The sequence below is a fragment of the Myxine glutinosa genome, chromosome 1 (genome assembly GCF_964187855.1).
Source record: "Myxine glutinosa chromosome 1, kmMyxGlut1.1, whole genome shotgun sequence".
NCBI lineage: Eukaryota > Metazoa > Chordata > Myxini > Myxiniformes > Myxinidae > Myxine > Myxine glutinosa.
Window position 1 is genome coordinate 447799845 of NC_136261.1, and position 21266 is coordinate 447821110.

Consider the following 21266-nt stretch of genomic DNA (forward strand, 5'->3'; position numbering starts at 1 on the left):
TCAATCTCCTGGTATAATTTGGTGGATGTTAAACTGGGAGTTCAATCTGCCGGTATAATTTGGTGGATGTTAAACTGGGAGTTCAATATGCCGGTATAATTTGGTGGATGTTAAACTGGGAGTTCAATCTGCCGGTATAATTTGGTGGATGTTAAACTGGGAGTTCAATCTCCTGGTACAATTTGGTGGATGTTAAACTGGGAGTTCAATCTCCTGGTATAATTTGGTGGATGTTAAACTGGGAGTTCAATCTGCCGGTATAATTTGGTGGATGTTAAACTGGGAGTTCATTCTGCCGGTATAATTTGGTGGATGTTAAACTGGGAGTTCAATCTCCTGGTACAATTTGGTGGATGTTAAACTGGGAGTTCAATCTCCTGGTATAATTTGGTGGATGTTAAACTGGGAGTTCAATCTCCTGGTATAATTTGGTGGATGATAAACTGGGAGTTCAATCTGCCGGTATAATTTGGTGGATGTTAAACTGGGAGTTCAATCTGCCGGTATAATTTGTTGGATGTTAAACTGGGAGTTCAATCTTCCGGTATAATTTGGTGGATGTTAAACTGGGAGTTCAATCTGCCGGTATAATTTGGTGGATGTTAAACTGGGAGTTCAATCTTCCGGTATAATTTGGTGGATGTTAAACTGGGAGTTCAATCTTCCGGTATAATTTGGTGGACGTTAAACTGAGGTCAAAAGGTTAAAAAAAAGCCTCTCATGAGGAATTATTCCAGAGTTGTCTTTCTCTTTCTCTTTCTCTTTCTCCTTCTCTCTCTCTTTCTCCCAGTTCCAGTTTGCTCGGCCACATGAGGAATGGCGGTTTTGTTAATAGACCAGTTCTTCCAGGTTGTAAAGAGGGGACAGTAGGTGCAGTTAGAGGTGATAACATCTCGGGCAGTTGTACCCAACCCTGGCTCTGTTTGAAATGCAAGCAGGACCAGGCCATTAGGTTCACCAGGTAAGTGTGTTTGTGTTCTATTTTCAAATGCTGAGTGTGACATCTCCGGTATGACTCGGCCTGAATTCGACAACTTCCTTTCAGAGTGAGTGGATGCCCTGAGCATTACACCAATGAGGTAGGTGTAGGTCGGTGTGAGTGTAGTGCACTGGTGCAGGTGTACCGTAAACTGGGGCTACTTTGAATCACAGGGCTACTTTGAACACACACGTAAGAAAATGATTTATGATATACTTAGTTAATCATAAAAAAGTTTTAAATTAAACAAGATATTATTTAGTTTAATTGATTTTGTGTTTGTTTATTATTTAAAATGTGGACATTAATGATATTGACCAAGCCTGATTCAAAATGGCCGACACCTCATGCTGAGCACATGGTATGCAGCAAACTGTCTTAAACTTTCACCTCCTGACTTGTAAGTATAACTCATTTTTTCCTAAAATACTAACATAAAATTAAGTAATAATTACTCTATTGGGGTACCAAATCTTAGTCAATATGGTTTGGGTATAGGATCACAGGGGTCAATTGACCATTACCCATGCATGTTTTCGTCACAATCGGGGTTATTTTGAACGTGTTCAAAGTCTGGGAGTTCAATTTTGAACGTGTTCAAAGTAACCCCGGTAATAGAAAATCGTGTAACACCAAGGAAATAATACATTGATTGACAAATGTAAAGCTGTTCTTTGGATGTCTGTAAGCACAAGTATTATATTAAAGTCTGTATTCTATATCTCACCCTACACGTGTTCATTTTCAGGTATCCGATCTGGTAAAACATGGTCCGAACGTACAAACGGGTTGAAGGTTCCAGGCAGTACCGCAACTACACAACTGAGCAACTACATATGGCAGTCCGTGCAGTGGAGCAAGGCACAATGAGCCAAAGAGAGGCACACAAATCATTCAACATTCCAGCGGGAACACTGCACAATAAACTCAAGGGAAAACATACCAAAAAACCCGGACATCCTACAGTATTCACTATTGAAGAGGAGCAGGCTTTTGCCGATCATTTGAAGATTGTCGCTGATTGGGGATTTCCATTTGATTTAAAAGACCTCCGGATGTTGGCACATTCCTATCTGGAAAAACAAGGGAGAATGGTGGTGCAGTTCCACAATAATTTTCCATCATTTGATTGGGCAAATGATTTCATGAAGCGTCACCCCACTCTAGGACACGGGGTTATTAAGCGGCTACCAGACAGTGACGAAAATGATGCTGCCATACCTACAACGGTGTCAGAAGTAGTCGTAGGGATTCTGAAGAATATGCGTGGGGTTGGAGACCAGCAGGATCCCCCCAAAAAGAGAAGGAAGAAAATATCTGGAGAGCCGGGGAAAAGCATAAGTGCAGAGGACTTACAGGAACCAACCAGCAATGCCATCGATGACATAATCAGTCATGGGTCACAGAGTGATGATGGCAGCATTGATGACGCAGAGACAGAATCAAGCGAAGTAGAAGAAAGCGAGGATCAGATAAGTGATAGCATCGAGTCTGAAGAGGAAGTCCTGCCAGATGACATAGTACCATCCATTGGCAACTATTATGTTGTAAAATTCCAAGTGAAAACTTCTGTCAAATTTTAGTCGATGAAGTTGAATGCACTATGAAGTTCATGAGGTCATCGAAGAAAGTTGACAATAAATTTGTTTGGCCATCCGTACCTGATGAGGGTAATGTTACTGTAAACCAGTTGGTTAGACTGCTGAGTCCCCCAAAAGAGGAAAGAAGGGGTGGACTTACATTCAATGCGAAGGAACTGCAAAACTTTAAAATGCAGTAAGAGGGGAGGGTGGGGACACATACCCCAATGTGATATGACCTCTATACAAAGGGTTATTTTGCACCGTCCATTCCGTCGATTTGTTCTTCACTATTGGAACCGTATTACTGTAATTTCACATGTTTCTTGTGATTGTATTGCCTTGGTAAAGCGCAATACAAGTAATATAATTGTTAACGGAAGTTTTATGATAAAATGGTGTCATATTCCTCATTATGCCGATTTTCAAATTTTTCACAATCCAAAATTGATATCCAGTACCGGTATTATTTTTTAAAGTTTTCTGAAATGTTGTTTTTGATTCATTTTATTTTTTAAAACAGTTATAGCGTTCAATGACACCCCAACAGAGGGGTTCCTTTGACTATGTATAGCAAATTCACACAGATTCAAAGTAGCCCCATTCGCAGGGTTACTGTGAACACCTAATTTCTTTATAAAAAATTTTTTATATGCACAGCTAAGCAGTTTTGATGCATGCTATCATTAGCTTCATTCAGTCCCCCTATTTGAGTAATGAAAGGAGTGAGATATATTTATTACATTAGCCAGGGTTCTATGGGAAAGGAAAGAAAATGTTCAAAGTAGCCCCAGTTTACGGTAGGTGTTGTTTCCTTTCTTTTTTTTTTAAAGCACTTTTTCGCTTTCAAATCATTGGTTCATTTGATTTTCATTGGAGGAGTGGTACTGTCTGCAGCACCATGGAGTGGTACTGTCTGCAGCACCATGTTGATTTGTTCATTTGATTTTCATTGCAGGAGTGGTACTGTTTTAATTGCAGGAGCTGAGATCTCAACCTGGGATCTCAACCTGGGATCTCACCCTCGGATCTCAACCTGGGATCTCAACCTGGGATCTCAACCTGGGATCTCAACCTGGGATCTCAACCTGGGATCTCACCCTCGGATCTCAACCTGGGATCTCAACCTGGGATCTCAACCTGGGATCTCAACCTGGGATCTCAACCTGGGATCTCAGCCTGGGATCTCAACCTGGGATCTCAGCCTGGGATCTCAACCTGGGATCTCAGCCTGAGATCTCAACCTGGGATCTCAACCTGGGATCTCAGCCTGGGATCTCAGCCTGGGATCTCAGCCTGGGATCTCAGCCTGGGATCTCAACCTGTGATCTCAGCCTGGGATCTCAGCCTGGGATCTCAGCCTGGGATCTCAGCCTGGGATCTCAACCTGGGATCTCAACCTGGGATCTCAGCTTGGGATCTCAGCCTGGGATCTCAGCCTGGGATCTCAGCCTGGGATCTCAGCCTGGGATCTCAGCCTGGAATCTCAGCCTGGGATCTCAGCCTGGGATCTCAGCCTGGGATCTCAACCTGGGATCTCAACCTGGGATCTCAACCTGGGATCTCAACCTGGGATCTCAACCTGGGATCTCAGCCTGGGATCTCAGCCTGGGATCTCAGCCTGGGATCTCAGCCTGGGATCTCAACCTGGGATCTCAGCCTGGGATCTCAGCCTGGGATCTCAGCCTGGGATCTCAACCTGGGATCTCAACCTGGGATCTCAACCTGGGATCTCAACCTGGGATCTCAACCTGGGATCTCAGCCTGAGATCTCAGCCTGAGATCTCAACCTGGGATCTCAGCCTGGGATCTCAACCTGGGATCTCAGCCTGGGATGTCAGCCTGGGATGTCAGCCTGGGATGTCAGCCTGGGATCTCAACCTGGGATCTCAACCTGGGATGTCAGCCTGGAATCTCAGCATGATGAATACTGTCTACAGGAGGCAGCAAGAAACACGATGACCGAATTTGTTGCCATTGTGTTTTTCAGGTTATGAACTCGAGCTGGAGCCCTGGCATCCAAGCAGCGGTTTGCCTGGATTATATCCACGTGTTGGACTACACAAGGGGTGCTTGATGATCGTCCACCTTGGCACACCTGGGATCTCAGGCGTCTCCGTGCTATCACCTTTATGCGTCTACGTGCCAAACCCCGGAAGGAAAACATGTGCCACCTTCGCCTGTTCACTCTCCTTATTGGAGCATCTTGTTGTACCGTCTGCACGCAAAGCGAATCACCTGCTCAAGGACACAATGCCACAACTCACTTTTCTTCACAATCATCACCATCATTAAACAAATTTCACAAAATATCAAAAGCAAATGAAGAATCATCAAACACGACAAATGGAATTTCCCTTCTAGAGGAATATCTTCATACCTGGAGGCGAGATCCTCCATCTGGGTCGACAGGGGCTCTCGATTTTAAAAGAACAGCAAATGGACGCCGGTTCGGTGTCAGTGAAAAGGCGCCAAACATCACCACATCAGGGATATCTGCAATACCAAATTCAGACGCCCCCACACCCGAACACTCTGCTTCAATGCAGTGGAAGACTCAAGGAAAAGGTCTACCCGACTGGGGTGGTGTGTTACCTGGGACTCATCAGGTAGACAAGGAAGATAGAAACGAACCACCTGCAGTTACTGAAACAGATGTTGATGAACTGGATGGACAAACTACCTTTTTCATTCCCACAACTAGTACACGTACTTTATCAACAAATGACCGACAAACGGCACAAGAGAGCCACATGGAAATACCAGCCTATGAAGGTAAGAGTGATCGGCCTAATTCACCAAAAGGTATGTTTGGTACTTTGAACCAAAAAACATCTCTCTCATCAGTTGTGCTCAAGAGGCCACACCGAGGACTAACAAGAAGTACAGTTGAATCGGACTCGAGCTTGCGCTGGACTATAGAAGACATCTCTACTCCACAAACAACATATGACAATAAAGATGATACCAAACACCAACTGTTTTTGAAAACTAACCGATCAGTTTCCACCACAATGACTCGGCGTGAAACAACGAAGATGTCCCCTGTTGGAGTGGTATCTGAAACAAACCAATCTCGCACAGTGGACTTTGAGCAGGAAGTGGACATGAGAGATACTGTTTCAGCAGTACATCATGGTACAGAAGTGACCAACATCAGAGAAGCCTTCATGGAGGCTGATATTTCAACTGCAGCATCCAGCACTTCTTCAACCAAATCTCCAGGTGAAGTTTTCGATAGTTTTCTTTCGTTCATTCTTTCCAATTAAAACACAGCCCCTAACCCTAACCCTAACCCTAACCCGAACAACCCTAACCCTAACCATAACCTTGTGAGGTGACACTCTTATCTTGATAAGCAACATTGTCGCTCTTTTTGCTAGGCTCTTGCTAGGCGACATTGTCGCTCTTATTGTGAGGCTCTTGCTAGGCGACATTGTCGCTCTGATTGCTAGGCGACCTTGTCGCTCTTATTGCTAGGCTCTTGCTAGGCGACATTGTCGCTCTTATTGCGAGGCTCTTGCTAGGCGACATTGTCGCTCTTATTGCTAGGCTCTTGCTAGGCGACATTGTCGCTCTTATTGCTAGGCTCTTGCTAGGCGACATTGTCACCCTTATTTATAGGCTCTTGCTCGGTGACATTGTCACTCTTATTTTTAGGCTCTTGCTCGGCGACATTGTCACTCTTATTTTTACGTTCTTGCTCGGCGACATTGTCACTCTTATTTTTAGGCTCTTGCTCGGCGACATTGTCGCTCTTATTGCTAGCCTCTTGCTGGGCGACATTGTCACTCTTATTGCTAGGCTCTTGCTAGGCGACATTATCGCTCCGATTGCGAGGCTCTTGCTAGGCGACATTGTCGCTGTTATTGCTGGGCTCTTGATAGGCGATAATGTCGCTCCTATTGCTAGGTGACATTGTCACTCTTATTTTTAGGCTCTTCCTAGGCGACATTGTCGCTCTTATTGCAAGGCTCTTGCTAGGCGACATTGTCGCTCTTATTGCAAGGCTCTTGCTAGGCGATATTGTCGCTCTTATTGCTAGGCTCTTGCTCGGCGATATTGTCACTCGTATTGCGAGGCTCTTGCTAGGCGACATTGTAGCTCTTATTGCAAGGCTCTTGCGAGGCGAAATTGTTGCTCTTATTGCTAGGCTCTTGCTCGGCGACATTGTCACTCTTATTGCGAGGCTGTTGCTAGGCGGCATTGTCGCTCCTATTGCTAGGCTCTTGCTAGGCGTCATTGTCGCTCTTATTGCTAGGCTCTTGCTAAGCGACATTGTCACTCTTATTGCTTCGCTCTTGCAAGGCGATATTGTCGCTCTTATTGCGAGGCTGTTGCTAGGCGACATTGTCGCTCTTATTGCGAGGCTCTTGCTCGGGAATATTGTCGGTCTTATTGCTCGGCGATATTGTCGCTCTTATTGCTCGGCGATATTGTCGCTCTTATTGCTCGGCGAAATTGTCGCTCTTTTTCCTAGTCTCTTGTTGGGCTATATTGTCGCTCTTATTGCTTGGCTCTTGCTAGGCGACATTGTCACTCTTATTGCGAGGCTGTTGCTAGGCGACATTGTCGCTCTTATTGCTAGGCTCTTGCTCGGCGACATTGTCACTCTTGTTGTAAGGCTCTTGCTCGGCGACATTGTCGCTCTTATTGTAAGGCTCTTGCTCGGCGACATTGTCGCACTTATTGTTAGGCTCTTGCTCGGCGACATTGTCGCTCTTATTGCTAGGCTCCTGCTCGGCGACATTGTCTCTCTTATTACTAGCCTCTTGCTCGCCGACATTGTCGCTCTTATTGCTAGGCTCTTGCTGGCCGACATTGCCACTCTTATTGCTAGGCTCTTGCTCGGCAACATTGTCACTCTTATTGTAAGGCTCTTGCTCGGCGACATTGTCGCTCTTATTGCTTGGCTCTTGCTAGGCGACATTGTCTCTCTTATTACTAGGCTCTTGCTCGGCGACATTGTCGCTCTTATTTCTAGGCTCTTGCTGGGCGACATTGCCACTATTATTGCGAGGCTCTTGCTCGGCGACATTGTCGCTCTTATTGTAAGGCTCATGCTCGGCGACATTGTCACTCTTATTGTAAGGCTCTTGCTCAGCGACATTGTCGCTCTTATTGTTAGGCTCTTGCTCGGTGACTGTCACTCTTATTGTAAGGCTCTTGCTCGGCGACATTGTCGCTCTTATTGTAAGGCTCATGCTCGGCGACATTGTCACTCTTATTGTAAGGCTCTTGCTCAGCGACATTGTCGCTCTTATTGTTAGGCTCTTGCTCGGTGACATTGTCGCTCTTATTGCTAGGCTCTTGCTCGGCGACATTGTCACTCTTATTGCTAGGCTCTTGCTCGGCGACATTGTCGCTCTTATTGCTAGGCTCTTGCTCGGCGACATTGTCGCTCTTATTGCTAGGCTCTTGCTCGGCGACATTGTCACTCTTATTGCTAGGCTCTTGCTCGGCGACATTGTCGCTCTTATTGCTAGGCTCTTGCTGGGCGACATTGTCACTCTTATTGCTAGGCTCTTGCTGGGCGACATTGTCACTCTTATTGTTAGGCTCTTGCAAGGTGACATTGTCACTCATATTGCCAGACTCTTTCTAGGCGACATTGTCTCTCTTATTGCTACACTCGTGCTAGGCGACATTGTCACTCTTATTGCTAGGCTCTTGCTCGGCGACATTGTCGCTCTTATTGCTAGGCTCTTGCTGGGCGACATTGTCACTCTTATTGCTAGGCTCTTGCAAGGTGACATTGTCGCTCTTATTGCTAGGCTCTTGCTTGGCGACATTGTCACTCATATTGCCAGACTCTTTCTAGGCGACATTGTCTCTCTTATTGCTACACTCGTGCTAGGCGACATTGTCGCTCTTATTGCTAGGCTCTTGCACGGCAACATTGTCACTCTTATTGCTAGGCTCTTGCTCGGCGACATTGTCACTCTTATTGCTAGGCTCTTGCTTGGCGACATTGTCGCTCTTATTGCTAGGCTCTTGCTAGGCGACATTGTCACTTATTGTTAGGCTCTTGCTAGGCGACATTGTCACTCTTATTGTTCGGCTCTTGCACGGCAACATTGTCACTCTTATTGCTAGGCTCTTGCTCGGCGACATTGTCACTCTTATTGCTAGGCTCTTGCTCGGCGACATTGTCGCTCTTATTGCTAGGCTCTTGCTGGGCGACAGTCACTCTTATTGCTAGGCTCTTGCTCGGCGACATTGTCACTCTTATTGCGAGCTCTTGCTCGGCCACATTGTCGCTCTTATTGCAAGGCTCTTGCTAGGCGACATTGTCACCCTTATTGTTAGGCTCTTGCAAGGTGACATTGTCGCTCTTATTGCTAGGCTCTTGCGAGGCAACATTGTCGCTCTTATTGCGAGGCTCTTGCTGGGCGACATTGTCACTCTTATTGCCAGGCTCTTGCTAGGCGACATTGTCTCTCTTATTGCGAGGCTCTTGCAAGGTGACATTGTCGCTCTTATTGCTAGGCGACATTGTCACTCTTATTGTTAGGCTCTTGCGAGGCGACATTGTCGTTCTTATTGCGAGGCTCTTGCTGGGCGACATTGTCACTGTTATTGCTAGGCTCTTGCTCGTCGACAATGTCACTCTTATTGCTAGTCTCTTGCGATGCGACATTGTCGCTCTTATTGCTAGGCGACATTGTCACTCTTATTGTTAGGCTCTTGCATGGTGACATTGTCGCTCTTATTGCTAGGCTCTTGCTAGGCGACATTGTCGCTCTTATTGCTAGGCTCTTGCTAGGCGACATTGTCACTCTTATTGTTAGGCTCTTGCTCGGTGACATTGTCGCTCTTATTGCTAGGCTCTTGCTAGGCGACATTGTCACTATTATTGCTAGGCTCTTGTAAGGTGACATTGTCGCTCTTATTGCTAGGCTCTTGCTAGGCGATACTGTCGCTCTTATTGCTGGGCTCTTGAAAGCAATGAAGAGTAGAAAAGCGGGAGGGCCGACGGGAGTTGTGGGAGATATGTTGAAGGCAGTGGGAAATTGGGGTGTGAAGAGAATGACAGAGATCTGCAATCTGGTGGTGAAAGAAGGCCGCATTCCAGTGGATTGGGAACTGAGTACCCTCGTCCCTCTATACAAGGGGAAAGGTGACCCTCTGGACTATGGCTCGTATCGAGCGATAAAGTTATTGGAGCATGGAATGAAGGTATTGGAAAGGGTGTTGGAGAGGAGGATAAGGAAGAAAGTGAAGATTGACGAAATGCAGTTTGGATTTATGCCAGGAAGAGGAACGACAGACGTGCTTTTTATTGTGAGGCAGTTGCAGGCGAAGTGTATGGAGAAGAGGAAGAAGTTGTTTCTTGGGTTTGTTGATCTGGAGAATCTGATTGATCTGATTGTTGATCTGATTCGATAGGGTTCCACGCGAAGTAGTGACATGGGCATTGAGGAAGTTAGGAGTGGAGGAATGGTTGATCAGAGTAGTGATGGCAACGTACAATAGAGCGTGCACAGCTGTAAGGACGAAGGACGGGAACAGTGGTGAGTTTGAGGTGAAGGTGGGAGTGCATCAGGGGTCGGTACTAAGTCCACTACTATTTGTAGCTGTGATGGAGGTGCTGGCTCAGAACGTAAAGGAGGGCTTACCGTGGGAGTTGTTGTATGCAGATGATCTGGTGTTGATTGCAGAAAGTATGGATGGACTGAAGGAGAAGATGAACAAGTGGAAGGAATGTATGGAGACAAAAGGTCTGAAGGTGAATATCGGTAAAACGAAGGTGATGGCAAGTGGTAAAGCATGTGGTGAGGTGGAAAGAACTGGGAAGTGGCCGTGCGCTGTGTGCAGGAAGGGTGTCGGAGTGAATTCCATTCAATGTACAATGTGCGCTGAGTGGGTTCATCAAAAATGTAGTGGTTTGAGAGGGTCATTAACCAGTGTGGCAGCTACATTCAAGTGTAAGGTTTGCCCAGAGGGTGCTGCAGATGGAGGAAATGTTGAGTTGGATCTTGGAGATGACGTGAAGCTGGAAGGTGTGAAAACATTTTGTTACCTTGGAGACATGCTGAATGGAGAAGGTGGATCAGACTCGGCAACGGTTGCTCAAGTGAGATGTGCATGGAAGAAGTTTCGGGAACTGAGTGGCGTGCTGATGAGGAGGGGAGTGTCATTGAAGCTGAAGGGAAAGGTGTATGCTGCATTTGTGAGAAGTGTTATGATTTATGGGAGTGAGACATTGGTAATGAACATAGAGCAGCAACGAAGGCTGGAAAGGGTGGAAATGCGAATGGTTCGGTGGATGTGCGGAGTATCGTTGAGAGAGAGAGGAAGACAAATTATGAATTGCGAAAGATGATGGGAATAGAGCCTGTGATTGATGCTGTGAAGAGAAACAGGTTGAGATGGTTTGGTCATGTGTTGAGGAAGGATGAAAGTGACTGGATGCAAAGAGTGATGGGAATGAATGTAGAAGGAAGTAGAGGACGGGGAAGACCGAGAAAGACTTGGCTAAAGATGGTCAAAGAAGAAATGCGGGCAAGGGGGTTAACAAGGGGAGGTGCAGAAAATAGGGCAAAATGGAGAACATTGTCATGGGGACCGCAAGGCTAACCCCCGCTCTTGCAGGGAAAATGGCCTTAAAATGCCTGTTGTTGTTGTTTGTTATTTCTGGGCTCTTGCTTGGTGACATTGTCGCTCTTATTGCGAGGCTCTTGCTAGGCGACATTGTCGCTCTTATTGCTCGGCGATATTTTCGCTCTTCTTGCTACACTTGTGCTGGGCGACATTGTTGCTCTTATTGCTACACTCGTGCGAGGCGATATTGTCGCTCTTATTGCTTGGCTCTTGCAAGGCGATATTGGCGCTCTTATTGCTGGGCTCTTGCTCAGCGACATTGTCACCCTTATTGCGAGGCTGTTGCTCGGTGACATTGTCGCTCTTATTGCTAGCCTCTTGCTGGGCGACATTGTCACTCTTATTGCTCGGCGATATTGTCGCTCTTCTTGCTACACTCGTGCTAGGCGACATTGTTGCTCTTATTTCTGCACTCGTGCTAGGCGATATTGTCGCTCTTATTGCTAGTCTCTTGTTGGGCGATATTGTCGCTCTTATTGCTTGGCTCTTGCAAGGCGATATTGTTGCTCTTATTGCAAGGCTCTTGCTCGGCGACATTGTCGCGTTTAATGCTAGCCTCTTGCTGGGCGACATTGTCACTCTTATTGCTGGGCTCTTGCTAGGCGACATTGTCGCTCTTATTGCTCCGCGATATTGACGCTCTTCTTGCTACACTCGTGCTGGGCGACATTGTTGCTCTTATTGCTACACTCGTGCTAGGCGATATTGTCGCTCTTATTGCTAGTCTCTTGTTGGGCGATATTGTCGCTCTTATTGCTTGGCTCTTGCAAGGCGATATTGTCGCTCTTATTGCGAGGCGACATTGTCACTCTTATTGCTACACTCGTTCTAGGCAACATTGTCACTCTTATTGCTAGGCTCTTGCTCAGCAACATTGTCACTCTTATTGCTAGGCCCCTGCTAAGCGACATTGTCGCTTTTATTGGTTGGCTCTTGCTCGTCAACATTGTCATGAGGAAATGTTGACCTGAGGCTGTTTAAGCGAAGTTGACCTGACATGACATTCTTGCAAGGCCCCATTGCTCAAGGCGATACTTTCGTGATGCGCTGTTGTTGCAAGGTGCCGTATTATTATGAGGAACTGTTATCATGAGGTTCCATTGTTGTATGAGCATCGCCATCCAACTCGTTTGTGCACATTATGAACAAACTCTCATTTATGTATAAATGAAGAGTGTTATATCGGTTGTTAAACAGACACAATCATGACTTTTTTTTTTTTTTGAAGAGATATGTTTTAAAGGATGATATCCCTGACTCAGCTTAGCCTGGTGTTGGCTTAGCGGTTAGGGTGCCGGCTTTGGATCCTAGGATCCTGGGTTCGAATCCCGGTCGATCGCTGAATTAACGCCAGGGGGGTTGACTCAGCCTGTCATCCTTCCGAGGTCGGCAAATTGAGTACCAGCTTGCTGGGATGAATGATCACGGTGTGTACCCCAATTTAGAATAGGTACACTGTATCCCTGCGCATCGTAAGAGGCGACCAAGAGTTGGCGTCAGGAAGGGCATCCGGCCATAAAAACATTGCCTCAAACAGGGAACCATGATTGTCATGGGGCCCGCAAGGCTAACCCCCGCTCTAGTGGGGAAAATGGCCTTAAAACGATCATTCATTCATTCATTCATTCATTCATTCATCCCAGACTCAGCAGCACAAAAAAAAATTTTTTTGCGAGGCCGCATAAAACGAATAATCGTGTTTTAAAATCGGACTATTTTCACTTCCGTTATGCAAATGAGCTTCATCCATCAATTCTTGTGACGTCACGAAGGCACAATTTGTTGACAGACATGTACGCCTGCGTTTCATCACAAGTTATTCGAGCAGTCAGGATATCGATGTGCCAAGCTTTAAACTGTTTGAATCGTTCAGAAATTTGCCCACAGAACCCGTCGTTTTTTTTGCATTGCTGAGCCACAAAAAGATCGTCAATGATTACCCCATGTGCTTTGTGGTTGAAAAACCTCAGTACACCCAAATTCAACATCAAAGACTATGTTCATTCAAAATATCGAGTTGTTTATGAAGACCACTTCAAGCCGTCAGCGTTCATATTCAATCAACAAGCGATCGCTACTTTGGAAACAAGCCTCGGAAATTGCTGAAACACGATGCCGTACCGACACTTACTGGGCGAGAGTTATCCGTGTTGGTTTTTTGTTGGTACACATTTGGTATCCGTGTTGGTACACATTTAAAATTCTCTCCAAAGCCAGGCCCAAAGTGTGACGTGTTGATTTAAAACCACTCCCAACCCAGGCCCAAAGTGTAAAAATAAAAAATAAAAAACACCTTTAGAGGCCATTTTTCCCCGCAAAGCGGGGGTTGGCCTTTTTCTGGCACCATGGTTGTTGTTGTTTTTGTTGGTCCCCTTTTTGAAGCAATGTTTTACAGCCGGATGCCCTTCCTGCCGCCAACCCTGTTTGTCGCCTTTTTATGACAAACAGGGAATTACCAGTGAACTGGTACTCAATTAGCCGACCTCGGAAGGATGACAGGCTGAGTCAACCCCCCTGGGTGAATTCAGCGATCGACCGGGATTCGAACCCAGGATCCTAGGATCCTAAGCTGGCACCCTAGCCGCTAAGCCAAAACCAGGGCAAGGCCCAAAGTGTGACGTGTTGATTTAAAACCACTCCCAACCCAGGCCCAAAGTGTGACATGTTGACTTAAAACCACTCCCACCCCAGGCCCAGAGTGTGACGTGTTGATTTAAAACCACTCCAAACCTAGGCCCAAAGTGACGTGTTGACTTAAAACCACTCCCAACCCAGGCCCAGAGTGTGACGTGTTGATTTAAAGCCTCTCCCAACCAAGGCCTAGAGTGTGACGTGTTTTTTTTTTTTTTTTTTTTTTTTTTTTTTTTTTTTTTTTTTTTTTTTTTTTTTTTTTTGTATACAATATCGAGGCTCGTGAAAGAGCGAAAGATAAGAGTGTTGATTTAAAACCACTCCTAACCCAGGCCCAAAGTGTGACTAGTTTTTTTTAAACCACTCCGAACCTCGGCCCAAAGTGTGACGTGTTGATTTAAAACCACTCCCAACCCAGGCCCAGAGTGTGACGTGTTGATTCAAAACCACTCCGAACCCAGGCCCAAAGTGTGACATGTTGATTTGAAGCCACTCCCAACCCAGGCAGAGTGTGACATGTTGATTTGAAGCCACGCCCAACCCAGGCTCATGTCAACCAAGCTCAGAGCTGTCCTCAAATAGTTGTTGGCTATCTTATGAAAATACAAACTGCCCTCGGGGCATATGACAAACCAAGCCACAATCAGCCACTGACCAATCATAGACTTGAGGGCACTTAAATAATGCTAACAGAGCCAACCTGTCACTTTGCTGACGAACTAGTTTGTCGTGTTTGCCAAAAATTTATATTTTGGTTCACTGAGTCTGTTCATAGATCACGTTCCATAGATCACGTTCCATAGATCATGTTCCATAGATCACGTTCCATAGATCACATAGTCCATAGATCACGATAAACGCGATCAGCATATGCGAATATTTCACCACCACCCCCCCTCCACACCCCCCCCCCCCACCCGCCCCCACTTCCCCCCATCCCCCTCACCCCAATGAATGTCTAGTTACCCCTATGTGTAGCTATCATTGATTGCTTCAAACAAAATGGGTTATTATTGCAGTAAGTAAGACAGGTGTGGGGTTCAGATGATCTACCTGCACACTCGTAGTACATCACACTCAGTTGTTGGTTGTAATGTTTGTTGTCCTCATTTTCTTTTTCAGAATCTCTTCCCTTGTCCCCTCCATCAACGCTCACAAATGCTTCAGAAGAATGGCGATTTTCAAAGGTTCCTCCGACGAAGCCTGCTTTTTCTACGATGCACCAGCGTGTTCGTACCCTGGTGCTTCTCCCAGACCCTTGCACTAACTGGAATGATTTCCATCAACACTTGGGCCTATATTGGAAAGCCTTGGCCTATACTGAGGCTTCAGCCTACATTCTTTTGACTACTTTCGCTCTGTTTGTCTTTCTCTACTCAACTTGCAGACATGGTCGTCAGTCTTGCTGCTATGTTAATGCAGCTTGTGCTTTCCTGTTCTTTTTGGGTGTCAGCCGGGGTGTCACAATCCTGTGTGGTTGCATCATTCATCAGTTTGTGGAAACTCTCTGGAGTCAGCTCCTCTATAACGTCGGCTTCCCATGCTTCTCTGCAGCTCTTGTTTCAGCCCTTTTGGCACTTTTGAGGGTTCCAGATGGTTGCTGTAAGACTTTGGGACCTTCTCTGCTCCTCGCCACCTTTCCTCTACACTTTATATTGTCCGTCAGTGCAGATTTGGCTTGGGGCCTTCTGACGGTTCATGCTGGCCCTGTTGTCCCAGCTACTTCCCGAGCCATCTTTACAACCTGGATGGCCGTGCTCTGCTTGTTGACTTTTGCACTTGCACGATGTCTCGGATCAAACGCACGGCCCAAACAAGACAAATCGGGAGTTGAAGGGCCGGCTCTGAAGCCCGAGCCATCTAGGGGACGATGCCTGCTTCTTGCCACCGCTTGCGTAGTGCTGCTTTGCTGTGGCCTGCAAGGTTACTCTCTCTTGACTGCCTTGCGTGTATGGTTTCCACTGCGTATCTCACCTTATTTCGGAAATAACCACTGGGGTGTTCATTTGGGAGTTCATCTTGCGTACCATATATTTGAGCTAGTCGCTGCTTGTCTCCTGGCTGCTGCTGTTTTGTCAAGGGTCTGCCAACACCACCATGGTAACCTGCCACCTTCCCAACCTGACACAACCTGGCCAGGCACTCTGAACGTGGCTGAAACCTGCAAAAAGCCTGCAGAACAGGAGCTCCCAAACAATCAACGCGCTAGTCTTTCATGCAATCATGACATCTTGTTTAAACCGGGCAACGAACACGGCCGAAACCTACTTCAGCCCTTCAGCAACCACTCCCCATTGGCCTGCCAAAGCACCTATGAGCAGCCCCGTGGCTACTTCCGCCTTCCTGGTGAAGCAACACCCCTAGCGATCTCATTTGTGGGAGAAGGTAATGGCTGTGAGACGCTGTCCCTTTCAGACATCGAGCTCCGGCCACCTTCTCCTATCGATTTGTGCAAAAGCATCGACGAAGCCTTGGGTTCGGTCGGCTCTCCTGACAGTCCATTCCGGTCCCTCACCTGGGATGATGGGCCTGAAGAAAGTTCCGGGAAGGAAAAACGACTCGGCGTTCCTTCTGTAGGGAGCTCATGTGAGGATGTTGAGGCACATGTTTGTCGATCTACCAATACGCTTCTACCGGCCAGTCGGATAGACGAGGCCAAAGAATTGTGGTGGTCACCTCAGAAATCCAGCATTGATCCACACGGATTGCGCTCGGAGAGAGAAACCGGGCAGTTCTGGTCAGAAATGACACATGTGACGGACATGCAACCGCCATCGCCTCCTAGTCCCAGCTCCAGAGAGTTGCAGGAAAGCTTCATTCATATTTGCCGTGAGGTTGACAGGCTCGTTCCATGTGGTGACTCTGTTGACATGTAAAATGTTGTTGTACATGAATCGGAATTGCAGAACATCATGTTCCATGTTACCTGTCGTTTCTCATACCTATTGTGAAATCTCTTGTTTTCTTTGCCTTTCTAAAGGTGCTACCTGCTTGAGGTAAAGTAGAACAGAGTTGCATCTCCAACTCGAAAGTGCCAAACTAAATGAATGTACATCATGATCCATTTCCACCTCCATTGTTGGGTGGGGTTTGATCACGAGACAAAGGTCCTTTCCAGGGTCCGAGGACAGCATGGAGTAAGTTCGAAGTACTGGGTGTGGGGTTCTAAGATAGCCCAGATTTAGGCCGAAGTATTTGGTGTGTGGTTATAAGATAGCCTGCATTTGGGCCAAAGTACTTGGTGTGGTGTCCTACGATAGCCTGGGTTTAGGTTAAAGTAAAAGTAATGATGATGTGGGATTATAGCACAGCCCGGGTTTAGGATGAAGTACTTGGTGTGGGGTCCTAGGATACCTCAGGTTTACGTTGAAGTACTTGGTGTGGGGTCCTACGATAGCCCAGGTTTAGGTTGAAGTACTTGGTGTGGGGTCCGAGGATAGCCCAGGTTTAGGCTGAAGTACTTGGTGTGGGGTCCGACGATAGCCCAGGTTTAGGTTGAATTACTTGGTGTGGGGTCTGAGAATAGCCCGGGTTTAGGTTGAAATACTTGGTGTGGGGTCCTAGGATAGCCTGGGTTTAGTTTGAAGTACTTCGTGTGGGGTCCTACGATAGCCCAGGTTTAGGTTGAAGTACTTGGTGTGGGGTCCTAGGATAGCCTGGGTTTAGGTTGAAGTACTTAGCGTGGGGTCCTACGATAGCCCAGGTTTAGGTTGAAGTACTTAGTGTGGGGTCCTACGATAGCCCAGGTTTAGGTTGAAGTACTTGGTGTAGGGTCCTAGGATAGCTTGGGTTTAGGTTGAAGTACTTAGTGTGGGGTCCTACGATAGCCCAGGTTTAGGTTGAAGTACTTGGTGTGGGGTCCGAGGATAGCCTGGGTTTAGATGGAAGTACTGGTGGTGTGGGGTCCTAGGATAGCCCACATTTAGGCTGCAGTACTTGGTGTGGGGTCCTAGGATGCTCAGGTTTAGACAAAAGTACTTGGTGTGCATCATTCCCAGGTGACGTCGCAACGTATTCCAGGAAAACAAAGGAAATTGCAGTTTTGTTTTGTGTAAACCAATTTAAATTCAAGGTTTCATCCCCCATTAACCCAGCCAGTTTCACCCTTGTCTTTACCTGTCCCCTTCTCCGAGCATGTTTTATCCTTTCCCCTCCCTACACCTGGCCGGTTGTAAAGCAGGTTTATATTTCTTCTGTTATTATCTTGTTTCCTACTCCTTAAACCTGCTTTGTTTTGGATTGGTCTTGCCTGGAAGACCCTCACCCAGCATGACACGTGATCAGTGCATTATGTATCGAACTCGTTCCCTTTGCTGTTTATTCCTTCTTTCCAAAGTTTTACCTCGTAATGGTAAAGATGGTGATAATTGATGTCGGTGGTATTAGGTATTACAGGTGAAGTGATAATATATGGTTTGTAAATGTGAAATGCACAATGTAATAATGCACACTCACGTGTGTTGACACATCGAGAGAACGCCACACAAGGTGAAGTTTTGGGGCAGGAGAACGTCATTCAGCCCATCATGCATGTGCTGCAATAACCCCACAATCCATCACCATCCCAACGCAATCCACCTAGGTATGACATCACCATCTCAATGCAAGCCACCTCGGTACAACATCACCATCTCAACACAAAAGCACCTAGGTACTACATCACCATCTCAACACAAAAGCACCTAGGTACTACATCACCATCTCAACACAAGTTACCGAGGTACTATATCACCATCCCAACGCAATCCACCTGGGTACTACATCACCATCTCAACACAAGCTACCTAGGTACCCCATCACCATCTCAACACAAGACGCCTAGGTACTACATCACCCATCCTCACGTTACCTACCTAGGTACTACATCACCCATCCTCATGCTACCTACCTAGGTACTACATCACCCATCCTCATGCTACCTACCTAGGTACTACATCACCCATCCTCACGCTACCTACCTAGGTACGTCATCACCCATCTTTACGCTACCTACCTAGGTACTACATCACCCATCCTCACTTTACCTACCAAGGTACTACATCACCCATCCTCACGCTACCTACATCGGTACTACATCACCTATCCTCACGCTACCTACCTAGGTACGTCATCACCCATCCTCACGCTACCTACCTAGGTACTACATCACCCATCCTCACGCTACCTACCTCAGTACTACATTACCCATCCTCACGCTACCTACCTAGGTACTACATCACCCATCTTTATGCTACCTACCTAGGTGCTACACCACCCATCCTCACTTTACCTACCGAGGTACTACATCACCCATCCTCACGCTACCTACATAGGTACTACATCACCTATCCTCACGCTACCTACCTAGGTACGTCATCACCCATCCTCACGCTACCTACCTAGGTACTACATCACCCATACTCACGCTACCTACCTAGGTACTACATCACCATCCTCACGCTACCTACATAGGTACTACATCACCCATCCTCACGCTCCCTACCTAGGTACTACATCACCCATCCTCATGCCACCTACCTAGGTACTACATCACCCATCCTCACGCTACCTACCTGGGTAGTACGTCACCCATCCTCACGTTACCTACCTAGGTACTACATCACCCATCCTCACGCTCGGTACCTAGGTACTACATCACCCATCCTCACGCTACCTACCTAGGTACTACATCACCCATCCTCACGTTACCTGCGTAGGTGCAACATCACCCATCCTCACGTTACCTACCTAGATACTACATCACCCATCCTCATGCTACCTACCTAGGTACTACATCACTCATCCTCGCGCTACCTACATAGGTACTACATCACCCATCCTCACGCTACCTACCGAGGTACTACATCACCCATCCTCACGCTACCTATGTACGGCTGTTATCTTCCTATCTGGTGTTTTGCCAGAAGGTAGGTTCAATGAAGGACTTTCTTGGCAAGGGTTATACTGGGTGGTTTGCCATTGCCTTCCCAGCAGTTACCAGTTTGTCAGGGCAGGAATTTTTTTTTTTATTCAGGGTGCCGGGGATAACTCGCCTACTCTTCGCAAAGGACACCGTGGTATCTTCGTCCAGGAACTTGTACCGCTACCTACATCACCCATCCTCGTGTCCATCCAAGGGACACCACACACATTGATGACTCGCCCTACCTGTGCAACACCAGGATTGTAGTTAATAGCTGGGTCTGGATTCAAACCCAGGCTAGGCAGGTTAGAGGTGTGTGTGCTCCCCAAGGCTAGGCAGGTTAGAGGTGTGTGTGCTCCCCAAGGCTAGGCAGTTTGAGGTGTGTGTGCTCCCCAAGGAGTCGAGGCCATCCTGGCAGCCCCTACCCACTATATTGATGAAGTACCTTTATGGTGATGTAATAAAGTTGCTTAATGTCCTTTTTACAGTCACAATGATCATGATGTAAATGATTACATGATGGTGGTTTTTATCATCTGCACGAGCATTTATTATTTTGTTTTACAGACCATTTTTCTATGGAATTTAATTGGTTTTAAAAATCACCACGTCATGGGAAACGGTTTTTACCTGTGTTGTGCTCAGAAAAGCAGGTGTGTTTGATGTTCTCTTCAACGTTCTCGAAAACGATGATGTTCTCTAAAATGTGCAAGCATATGGGTACATACAAACAGAGGACAATGAGTGTAATAAATTGAAAACCGTTTTAAAGGAGAGGTGTCCATGTATATATACACACACGCAAACGCACACATATACACACATACATATACACACATACATATGCACACATATACAGAGACATAAAGACACACACACACACAAATAGACACAGAGACACACACATTCAGACACATACACATACACACATACATACATACATACTGTTACGTGCTCCTCCCCGACCCCCTGGTCACGGTGTACCTCCGAGCCCGAGTCACGGCAGAAAAATGTGTTATTTTGTATGTCAAAGATCAAGGGAGAAGCCACCCCAATTGTTACTCACAAACAAATATTGTATTAAGATCACACAAGAATAACAGTACAACAATAATAGTATTCAATAGTACAATCAATATGTCCTATGATGGTTGAGCCATAGATCTAATCAATATGAGCAATACTAATACGTTGTACTAATCAATATGAGCCATAGCCACCCCTGAAACTACCTCCACGTTTTCCTCCTCTGTAGCCCCCTCGACGCCCATGGCCTGCCTTCTCTACTGTTATGGTCCGACCATCCAAATCCTTGCCATTCAAATCCTTTTCTGCATCTTTGGCGTCCTTTGTATTTTTCAAACGTGACAAAGCCAAACCCTCTTGATCAGTTTTGGTAATATAGAACTCACTGTGCCCCAAGTGAGTGAAACACGAACATCCCCAATGTCTCATATTCCCGGCTTCAAGACGAAGTTGATTCACTCCAGCGATCGCTAGAACGATGTCCAATCGAGACCAGAATCCCGTGCGGATGGCAAATACAGTCACACAGCCGAAGCTGTACAAA

General features: G+C 46.5%; 1 protein-coding gene across 2 annotated transcripts in view; it reads left to right on the forward strand.

Annotated features, from left to right (window-relative positions):
* The window catches only part of LOC144889660 (uncharacterized), a 40800-nt gene extending 20330 nt beyond the window's left edge, over nucleotides 1–20470 (forward strand). Inside the window, exons 3-5 of one of the 2 annotated variants that reach the window (XM_078770712.1) lie at nucleotides 4550–5784; nucleotides 14917–15023; nucleotides 19808–20470. In XM_078770712.1, the coding sequence (XP_078626838.1) occupies nucleotides 4692–5784; nucleotides 14917–15023; nucleotides 19808–19963 (1356 nt within the window). In that variant the 5' untranslated portion in view covers nucleotides 4550–4691 and the 3' untranslated portion in view covers nucleotides 19964–20470. Of the gene's footprint in view, nucleotides 1–4436; nucleotides 5785–14916; nucleotides 15024–19807 lie in introns of those variants that run through there. The other variant, XM_078770713.1, reaches the window with a different exon arrangement.
* Nucleotides 20471–21266: the final 796 nt, after the last annotated feature.